At 47.9% G+C, this 26,818-nt stretch overlaps 12 protein-coding genes across 12 annotated transcripts; 5 read left to right on the top strand and 7 right to left on the bottom strand.

Annotated features, from left to right (window-relative positions):
• Window positions 1–387: 387 nt before the first annotated feature.
• P168DRAFT_304196 (uncharacterized protein) lies at window positions 388–3,096 on the bottom strand. The gene is made up of 5 exons (XM_024838826.1): window positions 2,814–3,096; window positions 2,153–2,760; window positions 2,056–2,087; window positions 699–1,992; window positions 388–653 (listed from the first exon to the last, which is right to left on the bottom strand). The coding sequence occupies exons 1-5, from the start codon at window positions 2,930–2,932 to the stop codon at window positions 502–504; spliced, it is 2,205 nt and encodes a 734-aa protein (XP_024693728.1). The 5' UTR covers window positions 2,933–3,096; the 3' UTR covers window positions 388–501.
• A 214-nt stretch (window positions 3,097–3,310) lies between these two features.
• Window positions 3,311–5,404, top strand: P168DRAFT_252286 (MFS transporter). Its single transcript, XM_024834315.1, has 4 exons — window positions 3,311–3,684; window positions 3,739–4,117; window positions 4,180–4,839; window positions 4,896–5,404. The coding sequence occupies exons 1-4, from the start codon at window positions 3,521–3,523 to the stop codon at window positions 5,157–5,159; spliced, it is 1,467 nt and encodes a 488-aa protein (XP_024693727.1). The 5' UTR covers window positions 3,311–3,520; the 3' UTR covers window positions 5,160–5,404.
• An 820-nt stretch (window positions 5,405–6,224) lies between these two features.
• On the bottom strand, window positions 6,225–6,945 carry P168DRAFT_281466 (uncharacterized protein; the record flags this gene model as incomplete). Its single annotated transcript, XM_024835931.1, has 2 exons — window positions 6,225–6,596; window positions 6,679–6,945. 2 exons carry the CDS (start codon window positions 6,943–6,945, stop codon window positions 6,225–6,227), a joined length of 639 nt encoding a protein of 212 aa, XP_024693726.1.
• Window positions 6,946–7,386: 441 nt separating this feature from the next.
• Window positions 7,387–8,341, top strand: P168DRAFT_146281 (uncharacterized protein). Its single transcript, XM_024832774.1, has 2 exons — window positions 7,387–7,762; window positions 7,850–8,341. Exons 1-2 carry the CDS (start codon window positions 7,513–7,515, stop codon window positions 8,236–8,238), a joined length of 639 nt encoding a protein of 212 aa, XP_024693725.1. The 5' UTR covers window positions 7,387–7,512; the 3' UTR covers window positions 8,239–8,341.
• Window positions 8,342–11,482: 3,141 nt separating this feature from the next.
• On the bottom strand, window positions 11,483–12,800 carry P168DRAFT_296792 (uncharacterized protein; the record flags this gene model as incomplete). The annotated part of the gene is made up of 3 exons (XM_024838135.1): window positions 11,483–11,602; window positions 11,634–12,318; window positions 12,385–12,800. 3 exons carry the CDS (start codon window positions 12,798–12,800, stop codon window positions 11,483–11,485), a joined length of 1,221 nt encoding a protein of 406 aa, XP_024693724.1.
• Window positions 12,801–13,546: 746 nt separating this feature from the next.
• Window positions 13,547–15,169, top strand: P168DRAFT_268128 (uncharacterized protein; the record flags this gene model as incomplete). Its single annotated transcript, XM_024835073.1, has 2 exons — window positions 13,547–13,942; window positions 13,993–15,169. 2 exons carry the CDS (start codon window positions 13,547–13,549, stop codon window positions 15,142–15,144), a joined length of 1,548 nt encoding a protein of 515 aa, XP_024693723.1. The 3' UTR covers window positions 15,145–15,169.
• A 197-nt stretch (window positions 15,170–15,366) lies between these two features.
• P168DRAFT_146251 (uncharacterized protein) lies at window positions 15,367–16,010 on the bottom strand. Its single transcript, XM_024832773.1, has 2 exons — window positions 15,952–16,010; window positions 15,367–15,885 (listed from the first exon to the last, which is right to left on the bottom strand). Exon 2 carries the CDS (start codon window positions 15,764–15,766, stop codon window positions 15,398–15,400), a length of 369 nt encoding a protein of 122 aa, XP_024693722.1. The 5' UTR covers window positions 15,767–15,885; window positions 15,952–16,010; the 3' UTR covers window positions 15,367–15,397.
• Window positions 16,011–16,758: 748 nt separating this feature from the next.
• On the bottom strand, window positions 16,759–17,758 carry P168DRAFT_289944 (isocitrate lyase/PEP mutase family protein). The gene has a single exon (XM_024837110.1). The coding sequence runs from the start codon at window positions 17,689–17,691 to the stop codon at window positions 16,861–16,863; it is 831 nt and encodes a 276-aa protein (XP_024693721.1). The 5' UTR covers window positions 17,692–17,758; the 3' UTR covers window positions 16,759–16,860.
• Window positions 17,759–18,056: 298 nt separating this feature from the next.
• P168DRAFT_252278 (uncharacterized protein) lies at window positions 18,057–20,174 on the bottom strand. The gene is made up of 2 exons (XM_024834314.1): window positions 19,956–20,174; window positions 18,057–19,905 (listed from the first exon to the last, which is right to left on the bottom strand). Exons 1-2 carry the CDS (start codon window positions 20,089–20,091, stop codon window positions 18,347–18,349), a joined length of 1,695 nt encoding a protein of 564 aa, XP_024693720.1. The 5' UTR covers window positions 20,092–20,174; the 3' UTR covers window positions 18,057–18,346.
• A 607-nt stretch (window positions 20,175–20,781) lies between these two features.
• On the bottom strand, window positions 20,782–22,546 carry P168DRAFT_289941 (CCCH zinc finger DNA binding protein). Its single transcript, XM_024837109.1, has 5 exons — window positions 22,399–22,546; window positions 22,191–22,334; window positions 22,076–22,123; window positions 21,720–22,017; window positions 20,782–21,650 (listed from the first exon to the last, which is right to left on the bottom strand). The coding sequence occupies exons 1-5, from the start codon at window positions 22,474–22,476 to the stop codon at window positions 20,920–20,922; spliced, it is 1,299 nt and encodes a 432-aa protein (XP_024693719.1). The 5' UTR covers window positions 22,477–22,546; the 3' UTR covers window positions 20,782–20,919.
• Window positions 22,547–24,580: 2,034 nt separating this feature from the next.
• Window positions 24,581–25,499, top strand: P168DRAFT_289939 (sterol desaturase family protein). Its single transcript, XM_024837108.1, has one exon. It carries the CDS (start codon window positions 24,621–24,623, stop codon window positions 25,368–25,370), a length of 750 nt encoding a protein of 249 aa, XP_024693718.1. The 5' UTR covers window positions 24,581–24,620; the 3' UTR covers window positions 25,371–25,499.
• Window positions 25,500–25,890: 391 nt separating this feature from the next.
• On the top strand, window positions 25,891–26,424 carry P168DRAFT_235402 (gamma-glutamylcyclotransferase family protein; the record flags this gene model as incomplete). The annotated part of the gene is made up of 1 exon (XM_024833468.1): window positions 25,891–26,424. A coding segment is annotated over one exon (534 nt), but the record flags the coding sequence as incomplete, so codon positions are not given.
• Between the last annotated feature and the right edge of the window lie 394 nt (window positions 26,425–26,818).

Here is a 26,818-nt window from a genome sequence, read left to right as displayed (position 1 = left end):
ACTTGACTCATGTTTTGCTCTTTGAGTTGTATCCTTCCTCTACTAGATACATAGTTTTGAATAACTGTAGATCGACGGCATTTCAGTTTGTATAGGATTCGATGGCAGATTGATAATCTGAGATGAGCTAGGGCTGGAATTTCAATTGTGTCGAGTACAGAAATTCAATATAGAATGGACAACAGTCATAGTCAATGAAACCAGCCGAAGGAAAAGGCCACAAGTCCCTATAAGGTTTGGATATTTTAATATATGAACGTAAATTATAGTGTATAAGATTTGGTGAGATATCGGAGGCCAAAAATGATGATTTGGTATGGGTTACAGAGGTGGCCGACTTGAGCAAGCCGAGAAGAATACCATATATAGCCAATGACCAGGCTAAGTGCACATAGTACGCTGCACGTGTATTATTCATTGAGTCAAAATTATCAGTAGACATGCACCTTTGCCCCTAAAACATCTGTTAAGCTGGCTGACTGACATCCATGCAGCGTGGCGTCAACCGTGGTATATCCCTTCAGGATTATCCCAGTGCATGAACATCCAGTCATTGGTAGGGTCAGTACTATAGGCATTGTAGCTCATATTTTGATCCTCTAGAACAGGTGGAATGATATCTCCCAGGATACCTGGCATGATGAACTGGTCAGCTACTAACCGTTAGCTAGGTATGCCAATAATGGTGTGAGACCCACGGTCATGGAAACTCATCTTGCCCGGTATAGGGTTATCTGGCACCAAACTAGAGTCGCCGCTCGCGTCAGGTACAGTCAGGCTATCGCCCACATCTGCATTAAGGTCGGGGTCGCTTCTCCCACCACCCCCCATCCTGGAAAGGACGATACCAACAGTATCTGCAGCTCGCTTGGCTTCGTTTGAAGCGGAGCTCCTACGCATCCAGATCTCTCTGGCGCGTTGAAGCGCACGTCGAATTTCATCTTTCCTCTCCCTGGCTCGTCCATTATGCAGTAAGGAGCATAGGATCATTGCTGCCGTAAGAAACTGATGGTTCATCACCGAGGTGACTCGCCATCGCATCTCGTGCAATTGACCTCCGGTGCAAGTTTCCTCGTCAAGCACATTTTGAAGTTCGAGAGTACCCATCGATGCATCAATGCATGCTTGCCGCGAGTAATCAAAGCCGTCCTCCTTGCCAGACGAAGACTGCATACTCAAGAACCGCTGATGTAGCATGATCTGGCCCTTGTAGAACATATGTCTGATGAATAAACGAGCGATAATGACCTGTGGCCAATCAGTCACACTCGCCGCCATCGGCTTCCACTTCAGGGGTGCTGGGATGCTAGCAGCGGCATCATGCAGGATACGATCCACCTGCATAACCTCTTCATAGGAGCAAGGCTTGACCCTGCTTGTGAGATCCGCAATAATGCCGAGGGCCTTCAACATCCGTCTGCGAGCGATAATCCCCAGGGCGGTTGTAAGTTCGGTTTCTGGTCGTGGAGATGGCAGTTCCTTGGTGTCTTCATCAAAATCGGCATCATTCAGATTCCTTGGCTCAGTAGTATCACACTTCCAATCCGAGATCATCCGCGGCATCCCCATTTGGTTCGAAATCATGATATCGCTCATGAGCACAGTTGCCCAGACTCGCCGCCGCATTTCACCCTGGAAAGGTGAGATTCCGGGAAAGTGGCTAGGATCACGGTGGTAACCCGTGCGCATCGCAAGATTGACCTCCATAGCCAGGAGGTACCACATATCTCTTTTTGCATCGGTACACACACCGAATTCTGCGTAGATATAATTGATCACGGTTTCCAGTACGTATGGACCCGATTTCGTATATTCGCCCATGATCAAACATTGAACGGTCTTTTCGCGGTAGAGATCAATCCGCAGGGATAGTAGCTCAGTGTCGGGGTTATCAGGCTGATTTGATGCCAGACATGCAAGACATATCATGCTGAAAAGCAGCCCGACCCATATTATCGGGACGGCTGAGGGGTCGGCCCAGAAGGCCTCGTACTACGGCCTATCAGTACTGGATCCTCAAAGTATAGGATGATAGGATCAAGCTCTGGTACTTGCCTCTCGCAAGAAAACGGGTCCATGGACAGCGGCTGGATGTGACCGAAGTATATGAGCCATCAATTCACAACAAGTAAAAACCGTCGACGGGACTTACCGGCTGAGACGAGATCTAGGTAATTAAAGTAGCGGGAGATATAGCGATCGACTGCGTATCTCGGAGGGAGCGCAGACAGAATATCATCTCGAGATGTCGGGCGGGAACGTCCATACAAGAGAAACGCGCCATCTCGACCCGAAGTACTTGAGTCACCATTAATATCCTCGGGATCATCCGCGATCTGACCTGGACTCTCTGCCAGCCGTAATTGTTCTTCTCGATCCACATGGTCTTTAATATCGGCTATGCCTTCTAAAATGGCAACCCAGTGGTCCCCGCCGATGTAGCGAAACTCTGATGCGCTGATTTTCATGCTGCCACACTCGGAACGCTCATCTATGGGAGTATCCTCCGGCATTGTATCTGTCGGAGTTGGCGCCAATTGTCGTACATCCGTGTTGGCTTGCATGTTAGCGACCGCTGTTGAATTAGACATGACAGACATGACGAGACGTTCCAGTTGGACTAAACGATCATGAGTGTTTGATGGCGCTGTCGGAGCTGTCCCTGATGGACCGGCGACAGTTAAACTGTTCTCCGAGTATGTACATGTTTGACCGCGTATAGAGCATAAAGAGCATGGCCTCTTGCGGTCGCATCGTGACCTGGACAAGGTTTAGTGCCACATGCTATACGAAGGGCTTGGTAGAGGGCTTACTTTCGACGCCTGCACGGATTACACGACAGCTGGGGCTTTTCCCTTCGCCGACTGGGATTGAAAAGCGGCTGCGATGGAGTTGTAGTGTCACTTTTCTGTGCGGACTGGGAGGGATCCATAGGGTGGCAAATTTTAATGGTAGACTGGAAAGGGAATGACTTCACGTCTGGATGATTGAATCATTCAGGAGAAACAGAGATGGGGTGCCTGATATCCGGGTGTGCTGCCTGAGGCATAGGGTCTGCCTATTTCGTCGTAGCGCAATTTTCTCGTGATATTTCGCTTTTGGGCAAATGCAAAAACTTCATGACAACGCTTACCACTCTAATGAAGGTCTTCTCTTCTCATGTCCCTTGTGAAATCTACTCAGACACCATGTGAATACACGGCGCTCGTTCGTATTGTGACCCACTCGGCGGATCCACGGATCTCCTGCGATCGTCCGACCCGACCCTCCGACCCTCCGCTTCTCCACTCCTATACTCTGGGGTTGGCAAAGCATACCGCGGAGGAGAGGATGTCTCTTCCGCGACATTTCCGATTCTCCTATCTTGCGGATGATTCCAACCGCCTAGTGCCCTATCTCCGGCCAATTTCATCTGTTTTAAACGCATCGATGGCCATTCTTAGCTGGCGAAGGATTGGCACCTTGTTTGGCTTCGTTCATATTCATACTCTCGGACATCAACACTTGTGACAGCACCAACATGATACCAAGACAACTGGAGAAAGGCAGCATAGAAGACAGTGTTTTTCCAGAGACCGAAATCGTTGACTGGGATGGGGATGACGACCCCACCAACCCTCGCAACTGGCCAGGGTCTAAGAGGTGGGCGCATGTGGTCATCATCTCTATCTTGGCTCTTATCACGTAGGCTTTAGTCGATGGAACTCTGTGGCTGCAATTTAGCTAAGTACTCTGCAGGAACATGGCACCCACAATGTGTGCCCCGGGGATCAAGGAAATCGAAGCCGACTTGAATATCGCTTCCAATGTTGCCAGTACCCTCGCTGTCACACTGTATGTCCTGGGTATTGCCATTGGACCCATGTTCATCTCACCCCTCAGCGAAATCTACGGACGTGTGCCCATTTACCACGGAGCAAATGTCATGTTTGTGGCCTTTATCCTTGGCAATGCGCTCAGCCGGAGCCTAGCGCAGTTTCTCGTCTTTCGTTTCCTCTCCGGCTGCGCTGGCGGTACCCCGATGGCTCTTGGCGGAAGGACGATTGCGGACATTACGACCATCCAAAAGCGAGCCGCGGCAATGGCTTTATTTAGTATGGGGCCTCTGGCGGGACCAGTATGTCACTAATCGCTCCAGGCCTTCAGTCCCTCACAAGCATTGGCTAAGATTTCGCCTAGGTTCTCGGCCCAGTGATTGGGGGCTTTGTCGCGGCAGGCCCAGGCTGGCGTTGGACGTTCTGGCTGCTAGCTATTCTAGGAGGAGTCGCCGGAGTCACGGCACTAATGGTCATGCGCGAAACACATCCCAAGGTCATTTTGGAGCGCAAAGCTGCCCGTCTGCGTGCTACTACTGGCAAACTGCATTTACGTTCCAAGCATGCGAATACTTCACTCTTACCAAGTCAGGTCCTCGTTCGAGTTCTAATCTGGCCGACTATGCTTCTTTTTCAATCGCCTATCCTACTCGTCATATCCCTCTACGTGGCATTGGTGTTTGGAGTGATGTTCCTGCTTTTTACAACATTTCCTAGCGTGTTCGAGGGCCAATACGGCTTCAGCACGTCCATATCCGGACTCGTCTACCTAGGCCTAGGTGTTGCATTGGTCGCTAGCATGTTCCTCTTCAACGTGCTGAATGGGCGGGTCCAAGCGGCACGCATGAAAGCTGATGGGGTGCAACAGGCTCGACCAGAATACCGACTGCTCCTAATGATTTGGTTCAGTCCTTTTGTCGGGCTTGGCTTGATCATCTACGGCTGGACGGCATACTACAAGGTTCATTGGATCGTGCCTATCATTGGCACAGTCTTCATGGGGTTTGGGGCTTTTTTCGTGATTGTAGGTTTTGACAGAACCCCACCAATCGTGCTAGTGCTGATAATCTGATTGCCTAGATGCCCGCGCAACTGTACCTAGTCGATGTTTTTGGGTCCCAGGCGGCTGCCTCCGCTCTGGGCGCCAATAATCTTCTACGCTACGTTTCGAGTACCTTCTTGCCACTCGCGGGGGCCCCCATTTACCATAGCCTGAATTATGGGTGGGGGAATACATTGCTGGGGCTACTTGCGCTTGCATTCGTTCCAGGGCCGCTTCTGTTCTATCGGTATGGCGAGCGCCTACGCGCCAAGTCTTCTGTGAAGCTGGGGGGGTCAAGTTGAAAGGATCTGGAATATCCTGTCTACTCAACAACGCGTTCATCTTGGTTCCATGGTACACGATCGCGCTTGGGTGGTCGCCATAGACAAAGGGCCTTACCTACCCTGGACTAAATAAGGCTGAATCATTTAGATGCCACTCAACTAGGACCTCGGTGAGGGGTACTTGAAGGGGTGGCTATATTAGGTATCTTGGAGCGAGATACGGCATATGGCTCCTGCATATCTGCACCGTTAGCCATGCCGGGGCATTGTAATAATAACTACATTATTGTAGTAATTTCTTTTTCTATATCATTGTATATAAGATATAAATTTTATAAATTTTATAAGATTATACTAACTCACTTCAACTCTTTATAGAAAATCATTATAATCCTATTCCAATCTTACATGTCAAAGAAAACAGTGCTTCTCATCGACTCAGCTGCACTTAAGCCACACCCCGGCCGATTAGTATGTGTCGCAATATAAGAAAGTGAACAATTCTCCCTGAATCGTTGCATGCTGGGAAAAGCTCCATTTATTGGGCTAGACTGGACTTGGTCCGAAGTTCAAATTCTAGAACGTAGACTGTAGGGCCACGGTAGTACCCACTCGTCATCCCGCCAGCATGGCGCCCTTGCGTCGTGCTGGCTGTCGCATACAGCCTTGATTGTGAGGTGAAGCTAGTCTGCGAGTATTGTGGGTCGACTATTGACCGCCAACTGCGTTCCCCCTGTAGTTCATCATCCAAAGCCCACGACTAGCGCGTTCAGTCAGTAACTAGGCCATCGCTTCCCCTGGATCATGAGCTAGGAATGTACCGGTATGAAGCTCACCTTCTTCATCCCATTTGATCACTTATTTGGGGTAACTCCGAAGGCTTCAAATGCAGAGACGTATTAAGGATATGCAGTGAGGTATCATGACGCTAACAGTGCAACCGGCTATCTTCTAAGAAAGCTAAGCCGTTTTTCTCAACCTCTACCTGATGGACTCATTTGAGGTAATTAAAGAGACTTGAAACGCATTGAGATCGACATAAAGAGCTGCGTTTTTCTCTTCCATCTCAAAAATACAATCATCTCAATCAGTGATTGGCTCATCGCCAATAAGAAACTCCTCGTATAGCTCATTGTCCAGAGGGGTGGTCAACGGATCAGTTCCTTCAGTAGCAAGTAGAGAGTAATACTCCTTCTGCTCTAGCGTGTTATCCTCCCATGGAATGACAAGCCGCTCAAGGCCTACGTCCAGCAGCTTCTGGAAGGGGTCTGGCTTCAGGTTTAGTCGGATCAAGAGAGCATGATAGCAACCGATCTTAAACTGTGCTGCACAAATGTCTGAGATCATCTCTCCAGACTTTTCAAGCAACTTCGCCCAGAAGACAGCATCCATCAGATCAGCTTTCTGCTTTTGGGCGCCTGCCGAATCTTCTGGGCGAAGATAGAAGCACCTAATCTTGACTGCGAGAGCAAAATCATATTTCAGTGTCCGAACACCATTCACGCATCGGATGTGCTCCTCCAGTTTGGGTATATACAAAGCGGTCGTCGATTGTAGTAAGAAGATTGATTAGAACTGATCGGTACGAGAGCTTCCCTGCCATCCCCTCGAAGCCTTGAACTGACTTGAGGGAGTCGATGACAGTCTTGGGCCGGACCAAGATGTCTACGTCATATGTAACCCTTTCGTGGCCATGAAATTGTACAGCTGCACCACCAAATAATACGAAATCGGCTGGGAAAGTCTCCTGTAGCGCTCGGACGCATTTCAGGATCTTGTCAGACTCATCTGAGTCGACCGACATTATTATGGTACTATGCCAAGTTAAAACTGGTTAGCGGACATTAAGGACCAAGGACTGCATAATCATAAGTTTACCTAAGGCTTAGAAAACAAGTTAAAAAGGTAGGGTGAAGTAATATTCAGCGGAGAAGTATAGATGGGGTATGAGATGGTTATTTACTTGGAGTATGGTTGGTTAGTATTGATCTAGTATGTGTCTCATCCACGGGACCCATAACCTTAATCCGAATGATCCTCGGCTTACTAAACAATTTCCTCACCTTCTTCGACCTCATAACTCATCATTTCTTTTACCATCCACCTCTCACGATCTGACCATCGTTTACCAAGCCTGTCCCCACCAATCACCCTTCTTCAAGCCCGAAATATGGCAGATTTCGAAACCGAAAAACCGTTGCAAGAATTCTCATCGTGGCGTCATTATCACCTATCTGAATGTCTCGAGGATCGGGGTATCAAACACTGTATCGCTGGCGACGCCATCCTCAGGGCCCTCGGCCATCCCCTGGTCATTTGTCATCTTTATCTTGTGATTGCAGATGAGTAACTTGACGATGCTCTCACTGTTATGCTACAACAAGGACTAGAGCAAGTCCAAGGAGCCGAAGTCTATGTGGACCGGGACGCGGCCATTGCTCCTCCAGGCTGGCCAGGATACAGTTTAAAGCTGCCTCGCGCACCTTCACTCTCCACTGAAGTACCTCTCGTTCCCTCCAGTTTCTGGCATATGGATCTTTCAGAAGCGAGTTTATCGAGAAACACATTTCTACATCCCACTACGCGATGCCGGTTTCCAACGCGAGTATTTTACCTAGATGGTATGTTTGCTGTCCTAAATTTTCCTTCCATTCAACCCTGCCCAGCCTTAATATTTCTATAATCCCATGCTAACTTTTTACATTCAGCTCTAATCAATTGCATCGTCGAATCCACATTGAATCCTGGTCACAACAGGTGTATTCATGGGTACCTCTTCACGCAGTATCACTATTTTGTTGACTGGCTCACTGCTTTTTTCCCGGATACTTTTCCTCAGCTGTCGCCGGGTAATATGTTCTTTGTCGACCTGTATGACATACCACTCCCACCGGGAACCCGGCGAAGAGTCTGTTCAAATCGGCAGCGGATTCAACTGGGCCAACTAACTGTGGAAGATGCATGGCAGTCAATGCCGATGAAGTTCATTAACACTGTCAGGACGATTGAGGCAGAGAGGCAGGATAAAATGCGCCTCGAGAATATAGCTCGTGCTAAGATAGGCGAGACAACCCCTCAATACCTGAGCATAACTTAATTTGACCTAATGTACTCAGGATGCTGGGCGAAGAATGATAATAATACTTGATAACTCAAATAATGCTGCACTTCTTCTTAAACCGACCACTTTATATAGTGCTTGTCCGTACTCAACGCCCCAGGCCTTTGGGTATGAGCGACAACGCCTTTTCCTGACAATAGACAGCAAAGATACTGTATTGAAACCTAGTCTGATCATAGGATCAGCTAGCTCAAACTAATCAAAACTTGATTACCACTTTGTTATCACCAGACCTACAAGCTTGCATTACACAGCAAGGTTATAACAGTACAATTTCTGAGCGAGACAAATGTCCCTATTCCCAAGATACTTGACTCTGATAAAGTCAGTCAAAGCTAAAGCTCTACGCACTGCTAGACAGTTCGCCAAAGAGAGCAGAGGATGCCAAAAGTTTAAACAAGGAGCATAGCCAACCTATCAAGAGAGCATAATATTAGACAATAATACTTGAAGGATAGTAAATTACTGCTGATTATCAATAGCTTATGTTTATTTTCTCGAGATATTTTTGTCTACTAGGTCTATTATAAACATAGAATTCATCTAAAGCACTACAATTATCTCTATTATAGTATTATCAAGTACATACGACCATAGGGTGTGGAGAACAGGGCTTCCCGTCCGCTCAGCCGTACTTAAGCCCTCTTGCAACCGCACGGTCAATTCTCAAAAAGCCCTAGGCTCCAATTTTACTCTGAAACCAAGCCGTAGGCTGGGTGCGAGTGATAGGGGTGCGATCTCTATACCTTCTAACACCAGGGGTGCAACGTTAACACCACTGGTGCGATGCCTTTCCCCTTTTCAGGTACTGCATCGCACCAGTGGTGCTTGGGATCATCCAGGCAGGCGAAGGCTGCCATGCAGGCCGGAATGACTTGAAGGAGTGATAAATAGCCAGGGCGCCACGTCCGTTTTACTGTACCCTATTCTTTTGCAACAAGACTGAGAATCGCGATTCTTTCTTTATCTCGAGCACGTGATATCACATGATGATGATCGACGAGGATCTAAAGCAACAGGCGGAGAAACAACAACGCCTCGCGGCTTCCCGTGGGTTCACCCTAGATTATCAGCACGAACAGGAATCCACGGAGAATGTCACCTGCCTAAAGGAACTGGCACCCACGACGTACGAAAGACATGGTCAAGCGGCTAAGAACTGGGTACTGTGAGTTAACCCCTTAACTTGTATATATATTTAACTGGCAGCTTCTTACCTCTTTCACCCTAAAGTTGGAGGTTTGCCCGTGATGAGCCAGCGGAGAAGAATTTCTCCAAGGATGAGCCGGACCCGTCTCCTCAAGTCCTGAAAAATTTCGCCGAGAACTATACTACAACGCGACCGGGTAGATTTCCCGCTCAGTCATCAGTAATCAATCAGCTTGCTACGATCATCTCATGTTGGGAGCAAAAGACGTCCAGAACATTACAACTTGAGGTGAAGAAAGACGCTTACAACGTATGGCCACCCTCCTTTGATAATATAGGTACTCTCTGCTGATATAGACTTAGTTCGTACGAAGCGTACTCACGCGAAAGTATAAACTGCTTACCAAAACAAGGGAGCGGTTTCTGGTCACAGCCAAGGATATTGACTACCTGCTCCGCCGGCTTTTCGGGGATGATGATCATGATTATAAGCATGAACGAGCTAGAGTCCAGACAGCTTCTGCACTGAGTCTTTTTGCTGGCTCAGCATCACGAGCAGGTGCAATTGTCAAGTCAAGTTCCTATCGCGATACGAACGAGTGCCTCTATTACGGGGTAATAATACATTCCTGATCGGCTCAATCCTCCCTATCTTTTAATGCTAATTCTTGCTATGTAGCACCTTACTTTCAACTTGAAATGGAGCCGGAATGGTTCGATCAAGCGCTGGGTAGTCATAGACCCTGAATTTTTGAAAGGTTGGCGCTACCGTGACGATAAGACGATGTAGGTTTTGAGTATGACAGTCTATCTTAGCGTCAACCTGGCTGACCATAATTAACAGGCCAAAAAATTGGATTCGAGAGCATCCCGTACTGGGTAGAGTGGGCAACGGCCAGGGTAGGCCAGGTTAAGGACCCTCATCTTAACCTGACCGCTGGTACACAGTCAGGTTAGACCCTTTATTTGTACCTGACTGTGGTATAGAAAAAATAGTAATAGTTAATTATTTTAACTATTCTTGGTATCGAGACACTTGTATCTTATTTATTGTATCTTATTTATTTAAGTTAATATAATTAAGATTCTAATCAGGTTAACTATTTATTAATCTAATTATTTTAATTAATCTCTTTAAAACCTATAAGAGAAAGGGTATTTAATTTTTTAAAAAATATTTAAAATACTGTAGCGCTTAGACAACAGCAACCCCGCACGTCATACAAAGATCTGATATATCGTTGGTGGCATTTTTTTTTCGCAAAGAGATCAATTTAGATCCTGGCGCTAAATTAAGGGCCTTGATAGGTGCCTGCTTTTTCGAGGATGATAGCCAGTTATTCGATATCCATTAGTGGCGCGACAAGAAAACCAAAGAATGGTCAAGCTCCAGTCGGCGGCTATAACCGTGGATTCACAAGCTGTCGGTCCTAGCTGTCATAGGCGAGAGAACCTTGTATGGCTCTTGGAACCCGCGTCATCAGGACAGGCGGTAATTGTTAGCTTTTCTTAAAACAAGGATGTTCAAGGTCTTAATCTGCATCATGTGGTATTCCGGCGCGTAGAAGGCCCGTATCAGCCAGCTTGTGCTATGATCAGAATGCAAGCAAGTGTGCAAGTTTTCAAACGCCTTATCTCGTTTGCTTCGCTGCTTTTTGGGCGTACCGTGATTTCGCTCACTGTGGCGTGATAAAGCAACCACTGGTTGGATTGTGACAAGTACATCGCCATCATCATTGCCCCAACAATCCTGCCATATCGACTCGCGGCGCTTGTAGATGCTTAGGAACTGCGGACTCCAGACCCCGGCCCTATGTAGCACCTTACTTCCATCCTGAAATATAGCCAGAATTGTTCGATCATGCGTAGGGTGGTAACAGTACGACAATTGGATAGGCGCGACAAAGGGAGGTAGACATGGTGACATCGACATCAGTCAAACTATACGTCTCGCAACACTCGGAAGGTAGCTGCTGTATTGTATTGAATGCTTCGTTGAGCTAGATTATCACGAAATGTATGTCGAAAACAAAGCGCCCCCTGAATTTCCGGTACAAGCAACACAACACGATCAGAGTCGATCAAACGTGCTAGAGGAAGTTTCGGGGGTGAGCTTAAAGCCCCATCCATAGCGGTCCTTGAATTCCGAAGCCGGTTGGCTTCCCGTTTCACTGTCAGGACCATATGACGTCTTTTTATGGCGTTTTGTCCACGCTTGGAACACGCCGAAGATTGATGGCTGCTATGTCCCGCGACAGCTGTTCCACGGATGCGTCGCTAAGATGGCCACCGACCTGCCTACCACGAACGATGTCCCCAGCAGTCGACACCATCAACTGTGCAGCATCACCGGTAGCATAGTTCTCAATGGTGCTGATATTTTCCTTAAGGCGGTTGTCTGCTTTTGAGCAGATGTCAATACACTGACGGGCTGTATCCCATTCATCGCGCAGCCTTGCCAAGTCCCAATCGTCATCTGAGGTTATTTCTCGCTTTGATTTAGCCAACAGTTGGTTCATGAGATCTTCCATATGGTTCTCTAACTTCGCAGTCGTAAGGCCGAGATTGCGTTTGCATGCCTGGAGGCTCTTATTGGTCAGACTCTCTGAGAAGCTAGAGGGTCCATCAGATCCAGGAAAACCGTGAGAGTTTTCCGGGATGGCTTGAATCTGACTGAGATATTCGGATGACTGCGTGCAGATCTGAAGGCACTTCTCAGTGTTTAGTCTCTCATCTTGCATCGCTCGTAATTCTGCATTATCCGCGTCAGATTCTGGTATATTTCGCCGCAGCACAGTCTCAAATTTGCTATCAATGACTTCCAGATGCACTTTAAGCTCAGCCTGGGCAGTCTCGATCAAAGTCTGATAGGATGCAAGGCTTTCGGCTGTCGCGCTGGATTTTCGACTGAAAAGGTTAATATCGCCAGAGTGATAGGTGGTTGGTATGCGGCAGGGCATGAACCAAACTTACAGATTTGCATCTGCGAGGGCGACGTTGAACGTTAAATTATATCCAGCCATAAGTCGCCTAAACCCATCGATATCATCTCCCATGTACCTCAGGCGAGCCCAATCTCGAAGGCTCGTCCGCCCGTCACTCGATCTTAACGACCATTTTAATAGCTCCCTTTCGAATTCTTTGCAAGCATTACCACACCGTAGCAAAGGAAGTTCCAACGCCGCGAGGTCCGAGTCGGTATCAGCGTTCACTAATTTAATAAGGGAACCCAGAACCTCACTTAGCGCCTTCAATTCCTCTTTAAGATCGCATACGCGCTTCGGATGAGATTTGAATCTTTCGATTGTATCGTAGAGCGTAACGCTGGACTGAAGAGCGAAGGTGGCCAGAGTTAAAAGCCCTGAAGCAAGACTTATCGGCTCCCCCATCGTATGCACGACGTGCGTATCCTGGACCAGCTGTTTATATTCGTCTAGGACACCAGCAGTAACAACATCCTGGCGACTAGGTATTGGACACGTCCTAAGGATCGCGTCAGACATTCTGTTGAGATAACTGATTGTCTCCACCAAACTTTCGTAGATGTGTTGTATCTCCGTGCTATCTTCAATTGGATTAGACAGCATATCCGAGAATCCCTCGTATTTCCCTTCATCTGAGCTGTTATTGGAATCGTGCTCATTTAAGGTCTCATTGAGATCCATGACCAGCTCCTGCAATGTTTCCACGAGTTTGACAGTCGAGCGATAAAGGTGCAGAGACCCACTCAAACGGTACTCCAAGGATAACTGCCCAGCTTCGTATGCTCCTGTATTCCCCGCCCATACTCGGAGCCGACCTAACTCATCTTCCCATTTTTCTATTGGAACTTCTTCCTGATGGCGCGAAAGAGCACCCGATCTGACCAGTTCGCGAAGGTCAGTTATGCTTCTCTCCAACAGTTCTGAAATTGCTGTCATGGTCGACTTAATCAGCGCGAAGTCAAAGAGAGGGAAGGCCTCAGTATGAATGGACCTCGACCTTTCGATGGCATTCTCTTTCTATAGCAAGCGTGGACGTGGAAATGAGGGGTTAGTCGCAATGGATAAACAAACATCCGTAGCATTGACCCTTTACTAGCCTTACCCTTAAGCGCAGCATCGTCGTCCTCTTTCAATCATCGTTTCCACCCAATATGGCAACAGGTATCGAAGTTGCCAGTCTAGCTCTGGCCATTCTTCCGCTTCTGGTAAATCAGCTTGAAGGATACATCAGGGGTATTGAGAAAATCAAGCTATTGAAACGCTACCGGAGGGTGTTTGCCAATTATTCGACCAAACTTGGTGCACAGCACGCCATCTTACTAAATACCTTGGAACAGGTATTGAAGGATGTTGTAGAGGATAATGACAAAGTTTCCAGGCTCATCTCAGACCCTCGAGGCGAAGATTGGAAGGATTCTTCTCTACAGGAGAAGCTTCGCAATAAGTTAGGCCGAAGCTATGGTCCTTTTGTGGGAACAATGTCAGATCTTTTGAGACTCTTGGACGAGCTATCGGAAAGACTTGGTATTGACAAAGCACACACAAAGGTAGCTGTCGTGAACGAAATGTATAATTCAAGGCTAATTGATGTCGTAAGGAGAACTGCCCCACTGGTACAAGAAAGGCCTGGAGGGTAAAGATACTCATCATGGGCCCTCTATACGACGATCTGTTGGCGAAAATTGATGACGCCAATACAATACTAAAGAGCCTTGCTGAACCATCAAATATTCGTGAACGGGCCCAGGAGTCGCGGCGACCTTGGGATGAGCTCTTCCATAAGTATAAGACGGCACGAAACCATACTTGTGAACTTTTTAAAGGAATCGTCGGCGGTAGTTTTTGGAAATGCAGCTGCAAAGAGCACCATGTTGTTCATTTCCAGTTGCAGTCCAATCCCCTCAAGTTTGCTGTGGGAGATGCCGACACCCATGCTTTTGCAAGGTTTCGGATGATATTTTCCCAGGAGGAAAGTACCCAATCCTCACAGCCGTGGAACTGGAGAGAAGTTGAGTGGGAGCCGATCGAAACAGTTCCTTCTATAACATTGACTCAGGATCTGTGCTCGTCTCTTTCCGTCTCAATTGCGGACAATGTGAAGCGATGTGCGATTGGTTATTTTCCCACAGGTCTCGACGAGACAGGGTGGTATGCCCTGTATGCAGTAACTTGCCTGAAAGAGCGGCAGCCCCGGCAGTCATTGCGACAAGCTTTGTGCCAAATCAGCCGGCGTGACCGAATGCGTATCGCTGCTGGTCTTGCTTGTGGCGTTATGCAACTTTGTGGGAGCTGGCTGAAGCCTCGTTGGAATACTTCCGACATCGGCCTGGCCCGTGACGACGAAGACAGAATCTTTCTGGACTCTCTGTTTTTCTCGTGGCCATTACATGGCTCGGCGGGCTCAGAGAAGTCGAACTTGCTGCATGATTCTACTGTGAGGACAGATGTACTAGTGCCTCTTGGACGCACTCTAGTGGAGCTTTCGCTTGGGAAATCGATTGGTACCTTGGGCATGCTGGATGGAATAGGTGAAGATGAGGATGTGACTAAGATCGGCACTGCACTCAAGCTCATAGAAATGGTGTCACATGAGAGCGGCTCGAACTATGCGCATGTTGTTCACAAGTGTCTTCTGGGGTCAGGCATCAGCATATGCCAGGAGGATATCAATTTTCAGGAGCATGTATTTGGTGGGATAATATCTCCTTTGTTGAGAGACATTGCTTATTTTGAAGGCATCGATTCATAGTATATTTCCTCTCCGGGTTTTAGCTCAATAAAGTCGTCTCGCTGGTAAACCGCGCTTTTGATGTTACTTGGTCTAAATACATCTGCTTGAAGACTACCGCAGCTGTTGCACTCCGAGCCAGTAAAGCAGCCATGTGGCGTCTGAATGTGCTAATCGGCTTTGCCGTCAGATTGCTTGTAGTCATGATCAATCAGCCGGTCGATTTCGAGTGTTTCGTGCATACAACTGCCGTCGGAAAATGTTCCCCTGGGACCTAGCTTGGCAGCAGCCGTTGGTGCATCTTAATCATCGTCTGCGCATCTTGGACTATTGACTTGATTATCTCCGTCTGAGACTCAGCATCGGCCCATGTCTGATTCTGAGTCCTTGCCTTAGCCTGTTCCAGGCGCTCCAGTAATCTCGTCGTATCAGCTCGCAGGTCTTGCAGCTGCTTATGAACTGTAGGCTTCATACTTCTGTCCTGGGCCCCTAAGTCCTGATTTGGGGAAGATGTATCCGAGTGAGGTTGATGGGCGGCCGAGCTTTCTGAATCCCTTCTGGTATTAGAAGAGTGAACAGCCCAGAAGGAACGCCCAACGTTCGCGTGGAGCTCCATATATGCGCCCACGGAGTGCTTGCTCATGGGTTTCTCAAAGAGAGGTTTGATAAAGGCATCACTGATATGCTATGTATAAGGCATATCTTCTCCTCCATTTACGAGGCGCACTGCAGAGGGTGCAACTTGAATTCCTAATCTCTCACCTGCCTAATATGTCAGTTACTTCCATAATTATTAAGCTTTTGTTATACTGATATGTTTTGATAGACTTTTCTAACACATAATTCTCCATTCCCTATGTTTCCGTATTCCTGTTATAGAATAAACGCCCCGTAATTGCTTATCCTTCGAACATCTTCTCTGGCTAGATTCACGTGATGAAAGTGGCTGTAGTAGAAACTGGTGAGAGGAAATCTCTGCTGGATTCTGGTGATCTTTGTGATTCGAAGGGCTGCAGTCTAGTATCTTATTGTTCGCTGTAGTACTTGGTGCCGCACCCCGGGGACTCAGGGACAAGTTCCTGTCACAACTATCAGTGACATCGAGCAAGGATGCGATTTCCATGTTGCAAGGCTCGGTATATAGAAGTAACCGATCTCTTGTCCCTTGAACGGAGCTCATTGAATTTGGGTTGCCTGCTGATACTAGTCTGAAATCACGTGGATCTGACAGAAACAGTACTAGCCAATGGAAGCTCTACGTCTCGCTATTGGTAGATACAGATAATCTTGCTCCCTATTATGGACCGTGGCGAAGTGCATACGCTAAGGTGTTGGACTGTTTCACAAGGAGGGGCGAAAGGCCAATAGAGCTGCACAAATTCCTCGCTAGGTGGGTCACTTAGCACCTTGAAAGGAATATCACACCAGGGGTGTGAGTGTTTATACAGAATCGCACCTGTCTATAGTGCACTGGCGCTAATCGCGCGAGCGCCAAGATTGCGCACCAGCTCGCACCCTTTAGGTGCACCCACCCGACTACTGACCGCATGTAAGCCACACGCCGGCCGGTTAGTAGTATGGTGGGTGACCACATGCGAATCCCGGCTGTTGTATGTTTTCTTTTTTTTTTTTGTTTTTGTTTTGATTTGTTCTTGTAGTCGAAGTAATGTTGAAAAGCTTAGTAGGGTGGTTCAAGGTTTGAGACAAACTCATGTTGAAACCCTTCTATCTTTAGAGCTACATACAATCTCTCAAAACCGCATCAGCCCTTTCCTGAAACGCTTTCATCGCATGCCGATACAGCTCCGGCCCAAGACTCATCCTCGCCATGCCCATCTTTCTCAATTCACCCACTGTCAGAAACCCCTCCCTCAAGTTAACCTTCACGTTCAATCTGCCATCAAACGCCTCTACCAATCTCTCAACTTCGCCCCTGGATACACCCCTACCCCCCGCACCACCCCAAACAAACACCGTGCAAGCCTCAGCATTCAAGTACGCCTTGCCCCGCTCAATAGCATCTTCAATAGTCCCGTTTTCCAGAGACCCAAGGACATCTGTCCTCGCATTAACCACAAAGCCAGGAACGCCTGACTCATTAGCAGCCCGCACCGCAGTTTGAATCCGCTGCACGGCGTCCGGAAGAGAGCGGATCTGGCCTGTCTTGGTGTCAAGATCTTCAAGATTGCAGCCTACGACGCCAAGTTTGATTATCTCTTTGATAGTATGAGCGACATCGTCATAGCCGTCTTGGATATCGACCGTTAGAGGGATTCTGAGAGATGTATCCGTTTGGTCTTCGTGGAAGGGCAGTTCGTTGCGCTTGAGTACAGAGGCGATGGAGCGGATTGTCGCTAGGTTTTGCGGAAGAGATAGGTCGTCATCGGGGATGCCTTGAGATGCGGCGACTGCGTAGCTTCCTGTTGCGATGGCTTTGGTGGAGGGGTGATTGGCGATGAGAGAGGCTGTTGCTGCGTCGTGGATATTGGTTAGGACGAGCGGGTTGTTAGGGTTGTGAAGGCTGCGGAAGTAGATGGCTTGGTTGTTTTGCTGGGTTTTGGTGGACATGGTTGTGGACGTAGATGATGGGTGGTTTGAGTTTTGGTATATTGGTACTCAATAGATAAGATGAGGAGACTATTTCAGGACACTCCGAATTTGAGGAGGGGTAATGCTTTATAAGTTGACTCATTTGTGTTCCCTCAGTAGGTGGTCCAGTAGCTACTTTGGATACGAGATGTTGCTCCCAAATTGACCACTCAGAACGGGGGATCCCGACTGCCGAGCGACATGGATATACGCGCCTTATTCTTGATTTTTGTCCAATGGCTACCAATGAGGTCCTTGCAATGCATAGAATAAAACTATATATTTTACAAATATTGATCGTCGTGACATCGTCTCATTTTGTTTTCGTACCTGGATGATCCAGCGGGCTACTACGCTCTGTTCCTTGGGGTATTTTAGGGGTTTGGTTCTCTCACTGGAAGATGTGGTGGTACCTTGAGCTGACATGGTGACTCATGTCCTTGAGGATGGGAACCATAATAATACCTAGGCACTATTGAGTAGTAGCGGTAGTTGATATATTCCCAGAGTGTCAGGCACGCGCGAATATCGTTTTATCAGTGCCGATGGCACATTGAATAATTTAAATTAGCGGACTGACTGACTCAGACTTCTTCCAGCCTACTCCAGCGTCATATGACAGAAGACTTCATGCCTATTCATCATCGCTGTCGGCCTCCACTGGCACATCCCCCGCCGGCTCAAACTGGAGGGATACGTCCAACATGAGTGCTCTTCGGTCACTGCCGATGACTGGAATCCAGTTATACTCTTCCATCCAGATATGATGTGGAAGCCACATCATCGGAAGGATCTTGCCCGTTTGGATGTTTTCGAAGTTGAAGGACGCCCGACGTTCTTCGTGATACTTTTGCACCCTCACAAAAGGACCTCCCACAATCCTTATTCGATCGTCAAGCCTGTACTTGCGGAGACACCAGGAACGAAACACTGTCGATACTAGTAAGCAGGTCTTCCATGTATCATAGTCGACAAAATCCAGAATCCGGTCATAAAGCTCCGGTGGGAGAATGCCTCCTGATTTTGATTCTGCGCGGCGGTTTGCGGCAACTTCGAAAAAGTTGACGAGCGCCGCGAGCCCGGGGAACTGGCTCTGGAGTCTGTGTCTTGTCCCTGTGCAGTTTGATTGCATGATGCGCTCACCGCGCTGATGCTGGATCTTCATCCCTGGCTTCAGCTCTGGTCGCGTGCGCGGATGTGTGCTCGCACAATAATCTGCACGCAGTGGCGAGAGATGGACCGCGTCACTGGTTTTAACAATAGGCTTTTTGTCATCATCACAGGAGACCTCCGCAAAGGCCACTTCAAAGAGCGATAGAACGACGATCTGGAAGTTGGCTCGTCCCTGCTCGATGCCCCAAGTAACAGCCTTCGTGATGGCCTCGCCATCAAGAACCAGTGCAAGGCTGACTAGTACATCCTCAAACCAGTATATCGTCTCCATGGGCGACGCCCCTGGAGGCTCTCCCGGTCGATGAGACGGGGAGCCAAATTCTAGCAACGGAGCGCTATCACCGACCCACTTCTCGTCGAGCCATCCAGGGGACTTGTATAAATGGTCCGATTTACAGTCCCATGATTGGCAAGTTCGAGGGTTACACAGCCGAGCAGGAAAAGAATAAAACCTGGCCTGACCGGACGCAATTGAGACAAGAGCAAACGCCAACTCGCGAAAGGGAAACGAGTCCGGGCTCCACTCCATCCCAAAATTGATGATCGCGTCCTTGTATTGAATGAGCACGTTAGCCGAAAGGTGTGCGAGAAATGTTTTTCGCGCCTCCGCGAGGCCTGTCCTCGGGGTTACGAGGCAACAGTCATATTCAATCGTCCTGTTCCGCTCAGGAATTGCCAAAGCCGGTGAGGCCATATGCTTTTCAGGGCAGAGGTCGAGGGAGATGGTGAGCTTGTATTGATAGATGCTGTCTGCAATGGCGCGAAGCCACAGTTCGCCCTGGCGCGGGATATCCCCCAGCTTCCAGTGTATGCTGTGGTTCATGGTAAGGACTTCCTGGTCGAGGTTTATGATGTATATGTACTCAGCAAAGTCATCCAGCCGGGGGATCTCGGAAGGAAGCGTCTCAAACTCGCGAAACTGTGAATAGTCGGGTTCAAAGCCATCGCGAATCTCGTAGACATGACTTTCAAGGGCAGTTTCCCTGGCCGCATACTCGGCTCGCATCGACTCAAGCCATTCTGTAAATTGTCAGTATAATGTAAAACACGGACTGTTTCTCACGGCATACTATGGTATTCCTCGGGGTTGGCGGGGATGCTCGCGACAATTTGGGCGCCGAGACCTTCGAAGTAGCTGTCGAATCGGTTATAGCGAATGTAGTAACGCCCGCGGAAGCGCACTATCTCAAGGCCTCGAGTTCCCATTGTGATCTTGCTGTTCAGTTCAATCTAGCTTTGGTGGCTCACTTTGAGTGAGAGAAAGAGTATACCAAGAAAACCGTTTGGCAGGTGGCAGACGCTTGACGCGAGACAGGTCAGGTGTGACCGTGTGTGGAAGAGCAGTGGCTGGCAATCAGATAAACGGTCAGCTGACCTGCAGCGTATGCAGTTCTGTCCCACACAGTTTTCATTTTATGCTTGTGACCTTCTGGTAATCTTTTCATCCGACTAAAATATGATCAGTTTCATCATTGTTTGAACTGTTTCCATAGCTGTTTGATTGTTTCCATAGCTTATTTCCACAGGGTGGACGTGGGCCAGACCTGCCCTCACACGCTCTTTTCTTAGTTAGACGATCATTTGATACACACGAAGCCGGTATGTGTCGTCCACCGGAGTGCGGTAGTAATATAGCCCAGGATCAACTCAAATGGGGAGTGCTCTATAACGGAAACAGTCGACAATATGGGTCAGATGACGGTGGTTGCTGGATTGGCCATTGTTTCATCACCACTTGCCCAGTGACGAGGCTTTTGCATGGGGTGAGGTACAGACAACATAGCTTTGTAACGGTCAATATAGAAGTTCTCACCATAGGGGTGCTACTACTGTAGGAAGTTCTACTGCAATGCAAGCGTATATATAGTTCCCTTGCTTGGGTACAGACTTATATGGGAATAGCGTCGAGTCAAAATGTTGAAAGCACATAAATAAAAGCAAGTAAAGGAAACAACTCAGAGCAAACAAGTAAAAAAGGAGCATGAAAGCCAAACAACATGGAAACACATAGGACTGATTCTTCATTCAATACCGTTAAACATTCGTCACAATAGTCGTGTCAACAAGATGCATACTATCGGGAAACTTGCAGTTGGGCCCAGAGCAGATGTCTCGCGGACAGCGGTGTCCAGCGATACAGTCCACATCCCGACAATACAGATCATCGTAGCAGGGGGACAGCCGGGCCAGATATTCCAGATCAGTAAGTTCCTGTGGTTTCAAAGCTGGGCCGTGTTTGTGCGTGCACTTATCACCGAATGGGCATGATCCTAGGAGGTGATACTTATTACACATTTTCTTTCGCTTCAGGGAATCGACATTCCCCTTCGAGGAATACTGGACTGGTCTATCGATCCGCTGGCCTCTTGCATTCACGCATACTGGCGGATTGACTCGACGAGGCCTTGGTGCTAGGGGCTTTGTGCTATTGGTTGAGGGTGATGGCGTAGGGGTCAATTTTGCCGCCGACGCATAGTTGGGCGTTGGTGTCTGTGGCGGCGTGATGAGGGTGTGCTGGACCTGAGAGCTGAACGACACTCTCCTAGTGGGTTTAAGCTTGTTTGATAGGAAGACTTCATCAAACGAGGTGGTTTCAAAGTCGGCGGCTAACTCCTTCATCTCGTGTGCAAATGGTGGTCCCTTGACCAACGAAATGTGTTTCGACCCGCGGTGGGGGCCAAGGATGCGCGCGTAGCCGTTGTCTGCAGAGGCACAAAAGACAATCCGCCGACAGTGGATGTCAATGATGTTTTGCTCAAAATGAGCTGTAAATATCGGAGGATTCTGTGAGCTTTGGTCTTTCGGGTTCACTATGGCTGATCTTGAGCACGCACCTCGTAGTTTAACATCGGAGCATTCCTTCCCGTTTCCAGCGTCCACAATGTTACACAGCTCATCTGCTTTGTTGAATCCGTGGATAAATGGAGTGAGGCTATCATTAGCAGGAAGTATACCAGCGTCACGATAGGCGTTGGTCAGGCCTTCCACGTTCGCATACACATAAACCCTGTAGCGGATGTTGGAGGGGGCTTCGGGGTCAACGTCGTGAAGGTGTGCTTCAACAGCCTGAATCAATCTCCGAGCGGCTTCATGGCCCCCTATCTGCCCACCCTGAACGTATTGTTCACGAAACTGAGATGGAAATATAATTAGCAAGCGAGAAAATAGTTTGGTCTGTGGGCCAACCTACATTCATGCCGTCGCCATCAACCAGCACAGAAACATAACTCAGTCTAGCCTATATATCAATGTCAATATTTCCTCTAATCTGATGCGCTAGAAAGGGCCGAGCAAAGATCACGTACCTGCTCTCGACGCATACAGTTAAGCTCAGTCTCAATCCTTCTATTTTCATTATTGAGTAAGGCGATATGCCGCTTGTCATTGTCGACGCCATCTTTCTCCTTTTGTAGCTCGTCATGGAGAGATTGAACACAAGAGAAGAGACACTAGCCGATCATTTAGTTAATATTAAGATTATCAACCCGAGTCTCCCATTCAAGAGCTACATACCTGAATGATATCGTCTTTACTCTTCTCCACCGAGCATATCTCCTCATACTTCTGTTTCAAATCATCAATGTCTACCATCGTCGCAACTGTGGAAACAATCCAGTGGGAGCCCAGTCACATAGAATGAAGACACAACAAAAAGTCGAGAGGCATGGACATTCAGAGAAGCTATCATTTGATCGATATGGAGGGTAGCGATCACTCTAAATAGCAATGCAGCGTGCCACGTCAGGCTAGCGGCACGTACATACCTCCCCCCAGTGGGCGGCTCGCTCACTGCGGCACAGTCCGCGCGGGCTCTTCATATCCAATGGATATTTCTAATACCCTCCCTTGCAGATCACTAACTTTTCAAACAAAGCTGATTGGTAAAGATACTGAGCCAGTATGTACTGCTAGGTGGCTCAGCCGTTGAGTTGGATCTGGGGTTCTGTGAACGTGAAGATGATATCTTTTAGGCAGCAACCCACATGGCGCTCACGGATACGGCCACGAAGTCTGGAGAGAGAACAACAGAGTACTATATCGATTGGTACATACTTTCCGAGCGGCATGCAACACAGTGCAATAGGTGGTAGTAGTATTGGTTTGGATGAGTTGGCGCTTCCTTTCTTAGCCTTGAAGCGGACTAATATATCCGCACCTACACATGGAAACTGCGATATCACTCTTGTTGGGGTGGACATGGTTTATTTCAAGTAGGTCTCTCGCATAGCTTGAATGTGCTTTCTGAGATTTCACGAGTCCAATTTGATCTATTATAACATGCACTAGGTCTACTCTCACGAGTAGGATATTGGGAAAAGTCAAAAAAAGCTACCTCTCAGCTATGTGTAAGAGAGCCACATGAAGCCCCTCAACATGTTATTATTTTTGTTTGTCTCATTACTGCAATTTTATAGAAGAGAAATTGTTGCAGTATAAGCCTAGACATATCGCGTTGCAGACTCGCTGTGGGGTGTGGACTACCGGAATTTGTAAAGTGATGGAACGAAGGAGAAGGTGAGAAATTGTTTACCTCCTAGTATCTCATTTAGGGCGGAAATAATCGTCTCATCAATTTCCCTTCAATTAAAGCTTCTTGGTAAGTAGGAAGAAGCCGCGGCTTCAGGGGCTTTGAAGAATACAAACCTTTTCTAAGACGGCTAGGATCATTGTTAAGGCCTCGCTTACTGGAGGTTCCCATAACCCTATAATCGTCTCATAGTCTACCAGATAGTATTAGTATCTGGAAGGAATACTGACAGGTTGATTTTTCTATAGCTTTGACTATCTAGTTGTTTTGGAATATTACATGTTTATTAGGGCCGTTCCAAAGGCACAGCGATTTTATTACTCTGGCCTTTTACCCAACTCTCCACTGCATTCTACCCAACTCGCCTCATCGGATCGAACCTCCCGAACCAGGAAATTATATAGAGAAACAAGAAAGGCCACTCATCTAGTACACTGCCAACCTAGATCAAGTGATATTGCTAGAAGAGTATATGTTTGACTCCTATCAATAAAATCTTGTAAGATCAATTAGATGAAATGAAAATCTAATCACCTAGTCAAGCTACTACTGACCTAAACTTTTTCTAGATAATCTGGTCAATAGTACTTTTCTGTTCCGAGTGATGTGGATAGTAATGAATACAGTTGGGCACTGTCTGACAAATGAGAATGAGGGTGTGAATGCCTTTAGTCATATTTTCAGTGAATTGGAGAGTTCCTCCGGACATACATCCAACTCATATTTCATTATCACATGTGAGGAAAGTCAAAAGTTTTGATATTTACTCGGCTTGTTCTCGGCCACTCAATGTCTGGTGAAATACACCCTACCAGACTTATTATATAAGAATACTGACGAAATTACAGTATGATCATAGCGCCAAGTCCAGGGTGAACCCGTGGACGGAACTGAGGCTGAGCGTGTAATACCAATGCTTCCATGCATGATATCGAGCTATAAACAAATCCCCCTAAAGATCGTTGCATGTATGTGACGCTAGGAGCCTGCAATGAGACCCATGGCCAAGATCGTATCTAGGTACAGCATCTAGCGCGGGGCACTAGCTGATCGACACAATTACCGAGGTTAGATTATCCCCACACATATGAATCCTGACTCCGCACAACCCCGATCGTATATAACAAGCGCACGATCTCCTAAACCCATCCGATCCTCTCAGTTTTGGTACCCAGATCCAGACCCCCCCAACATCAACACCGCAAAAATGGAAAAGGCATGGGCACAAGTGGTGGAGACCTACTCACCCGCCACCATCGAATTCGGCGGCACGCTCCTCATCCAAGCGGTCTTTTTCTGGCTCACAGCTCTCCTCTACCTCGCCGTCGACATTCTCCTCCCCGCCTTCGCCGCGCGCCACAAGCTCCAACCACCCCCCAAGCAGCCAACCACCCCGGAAATCATGCACTGCTTCAAAGTAGTCGCCCGCAACCAGGCCATCTCCACCAGCTTTCACCTGGCCCTCCTCCACCTTGTCAAGCGCGGAGACTCCTCTTTCCGCATCTCAACCTCGCTCCCCACGCTCCCTGAGATGGCAAGAGACATCGTCCTCTGCCTCCTCATGCGCGAAGTCATGTTCTATTACAGCCATCGCCTTTTGCACACGCCTAGGTTCTACGCGCCCATCCACAAGCAGCACCACCGCTTCGTGGCGCCCATCGCGCTCGCCGCGCAATTCGCCCACCCAATTGAACACATCGTCGCTAATGTGCTGCCCGTCTCGCTGCCGGGACAGATCCTGCACTCGCATATCCTGACGTTCTGGGCGTTTGTGGCGCTGGAGCTGGTCGAGACGGCCACTGTGCATAGCGGGTTTGATTTCTTCGGTGGACGCGCTAAGATGCATGATTCGCATCATGAGAAGTTCAACTTGAACTATGGAGTGCTGGGGCTTTTGGACTGGGCGCATGGGACTGATAAGTTGAAGTCGCGGGATGGGAAGATTAGACAGGAGTGATTTAATTCTTGTGCTTCAGGGGATGACGTTGATACTAGGGGTGTATGTTTGTTGGTGATGCCATGTATATATTGTGTTGGAACTGGGACTATGCCAGCCGAGTCCCACGTTGCACGAGTTATAAAAAAGGAAGCAAAATTTCTGTGCTCTTTATCTTGCACAAATAATCCCAATGTTGGAGCAAGATTCATTACGAGAGATTAAATTACTACAAATGCCTCATGTTCTTATATTCCCTTAGATTCCGCTACAGGTGGTGGAAAAACCTTCTTCTTAGGTAGAAGAGGCATGCAATAATGCATGCAGTATGCAAATGCCTCAGGCAGCAAGGAGGAAGTACCGTATGTCACACTGAATATAAGGTTACTTACGAAGCACCGTGTCATAAGTGGTAATTCTTTCAACACTTCTCGCAACCCATATTTCCCCCCCTCTCCTCACTATAGTACTGCAGCTCAGGGATAGCAAAACACGCAGCATTATCGCCATCCTGACCTCTAGCCGTGGAGGACAGCATCTACATACCCACGCAATGCCGATGTTTCCCAAATACCTTGAGGATAATGGCACGGAAGAGGCGTCAAGGCAGCATCAACCAGGGTCTGAATATCCTCCTGGAGACGATCGGCGTCGAGCCTTCTTCCAAAGAGGGTACTGCTTTCTGTACGGAACATTGATGGATCCACAGACGCTTTGTCGAGTCTTAAAATTGTCAAGGCCAGAGCCCGTAATGCGCCGTGCTAAAGTTGTAGGATATGAGACTAAGTTGTGGGGGCCTTACCCTGCTCTTGTTGATGGAGAGCCGCTTTGTTCGGTTGATGGTATGGCGTGTGAGATCTTTTCACGGACGCAGCTTGATCGGCTTGCGGAGTATGAAACAGACAAGTATCGTCTAAGAGCATGTCTGATACAGCTTTTGGATGATGATGATGAGACTGTCAAAACTGTCGAAGGGGTTACTTCCATGTGGGATGGACGGCACGAGGAGCTACGAGAGGGTACATTTGATCTAAGAGAATGGAAAAAGGAAAACCAGTTGCGAGATTTAGATTGATAGTGGGGGGGTTGGAGATGGAAGTCCTCAACCGTGCTCAGGCCTTGATGAAGTGTGTTGTGATCAGTGAAGGTTTGTTCTGGAGTGCGATCTAAATTACATATATTGTAGCTTTCTCATAACTAGGTCCTTTGCCTTGCCTACAAGCTCATTCGCCCTGCGCGAACGAAAGAAACGGGTGGTTATTCATTACTACACTAATGACAACCCGCTGACCTTAAAACATCTGGGGAGGGCGTCTTATCAATCTACTGACCAAAAGAAAAAGAAAGAAAAAAAAAAAGAGCAAAAAAGAATACCACAAAACAACCATCAACCCACCACCAACCCACCAGAATCCAACGACCCGGCTTAGCTGAAAAGCCTGAAATACTATGTCAGCGTGGTGAACACA

The sequence above is a fragment of the Aspergillus campestris genome, assembly GCF_002847485.1.
Source record: "Aspergillus campestris IBT 28561 chromosome Unknown P168scaffold_5, whole genome shotgun sequence".
Taxonomy (NCBI): Eukaryota; Fungi; Ascomycota; class Eurotiomycetes; order Eurotiales; family Aspergillaceae; genus Aspergillus; species Aspergillus campestris.
Note: the sequence above shows the minus strand (reverse complement) of the source record. Positions and strands in the feature narration are given on the sequence as shown.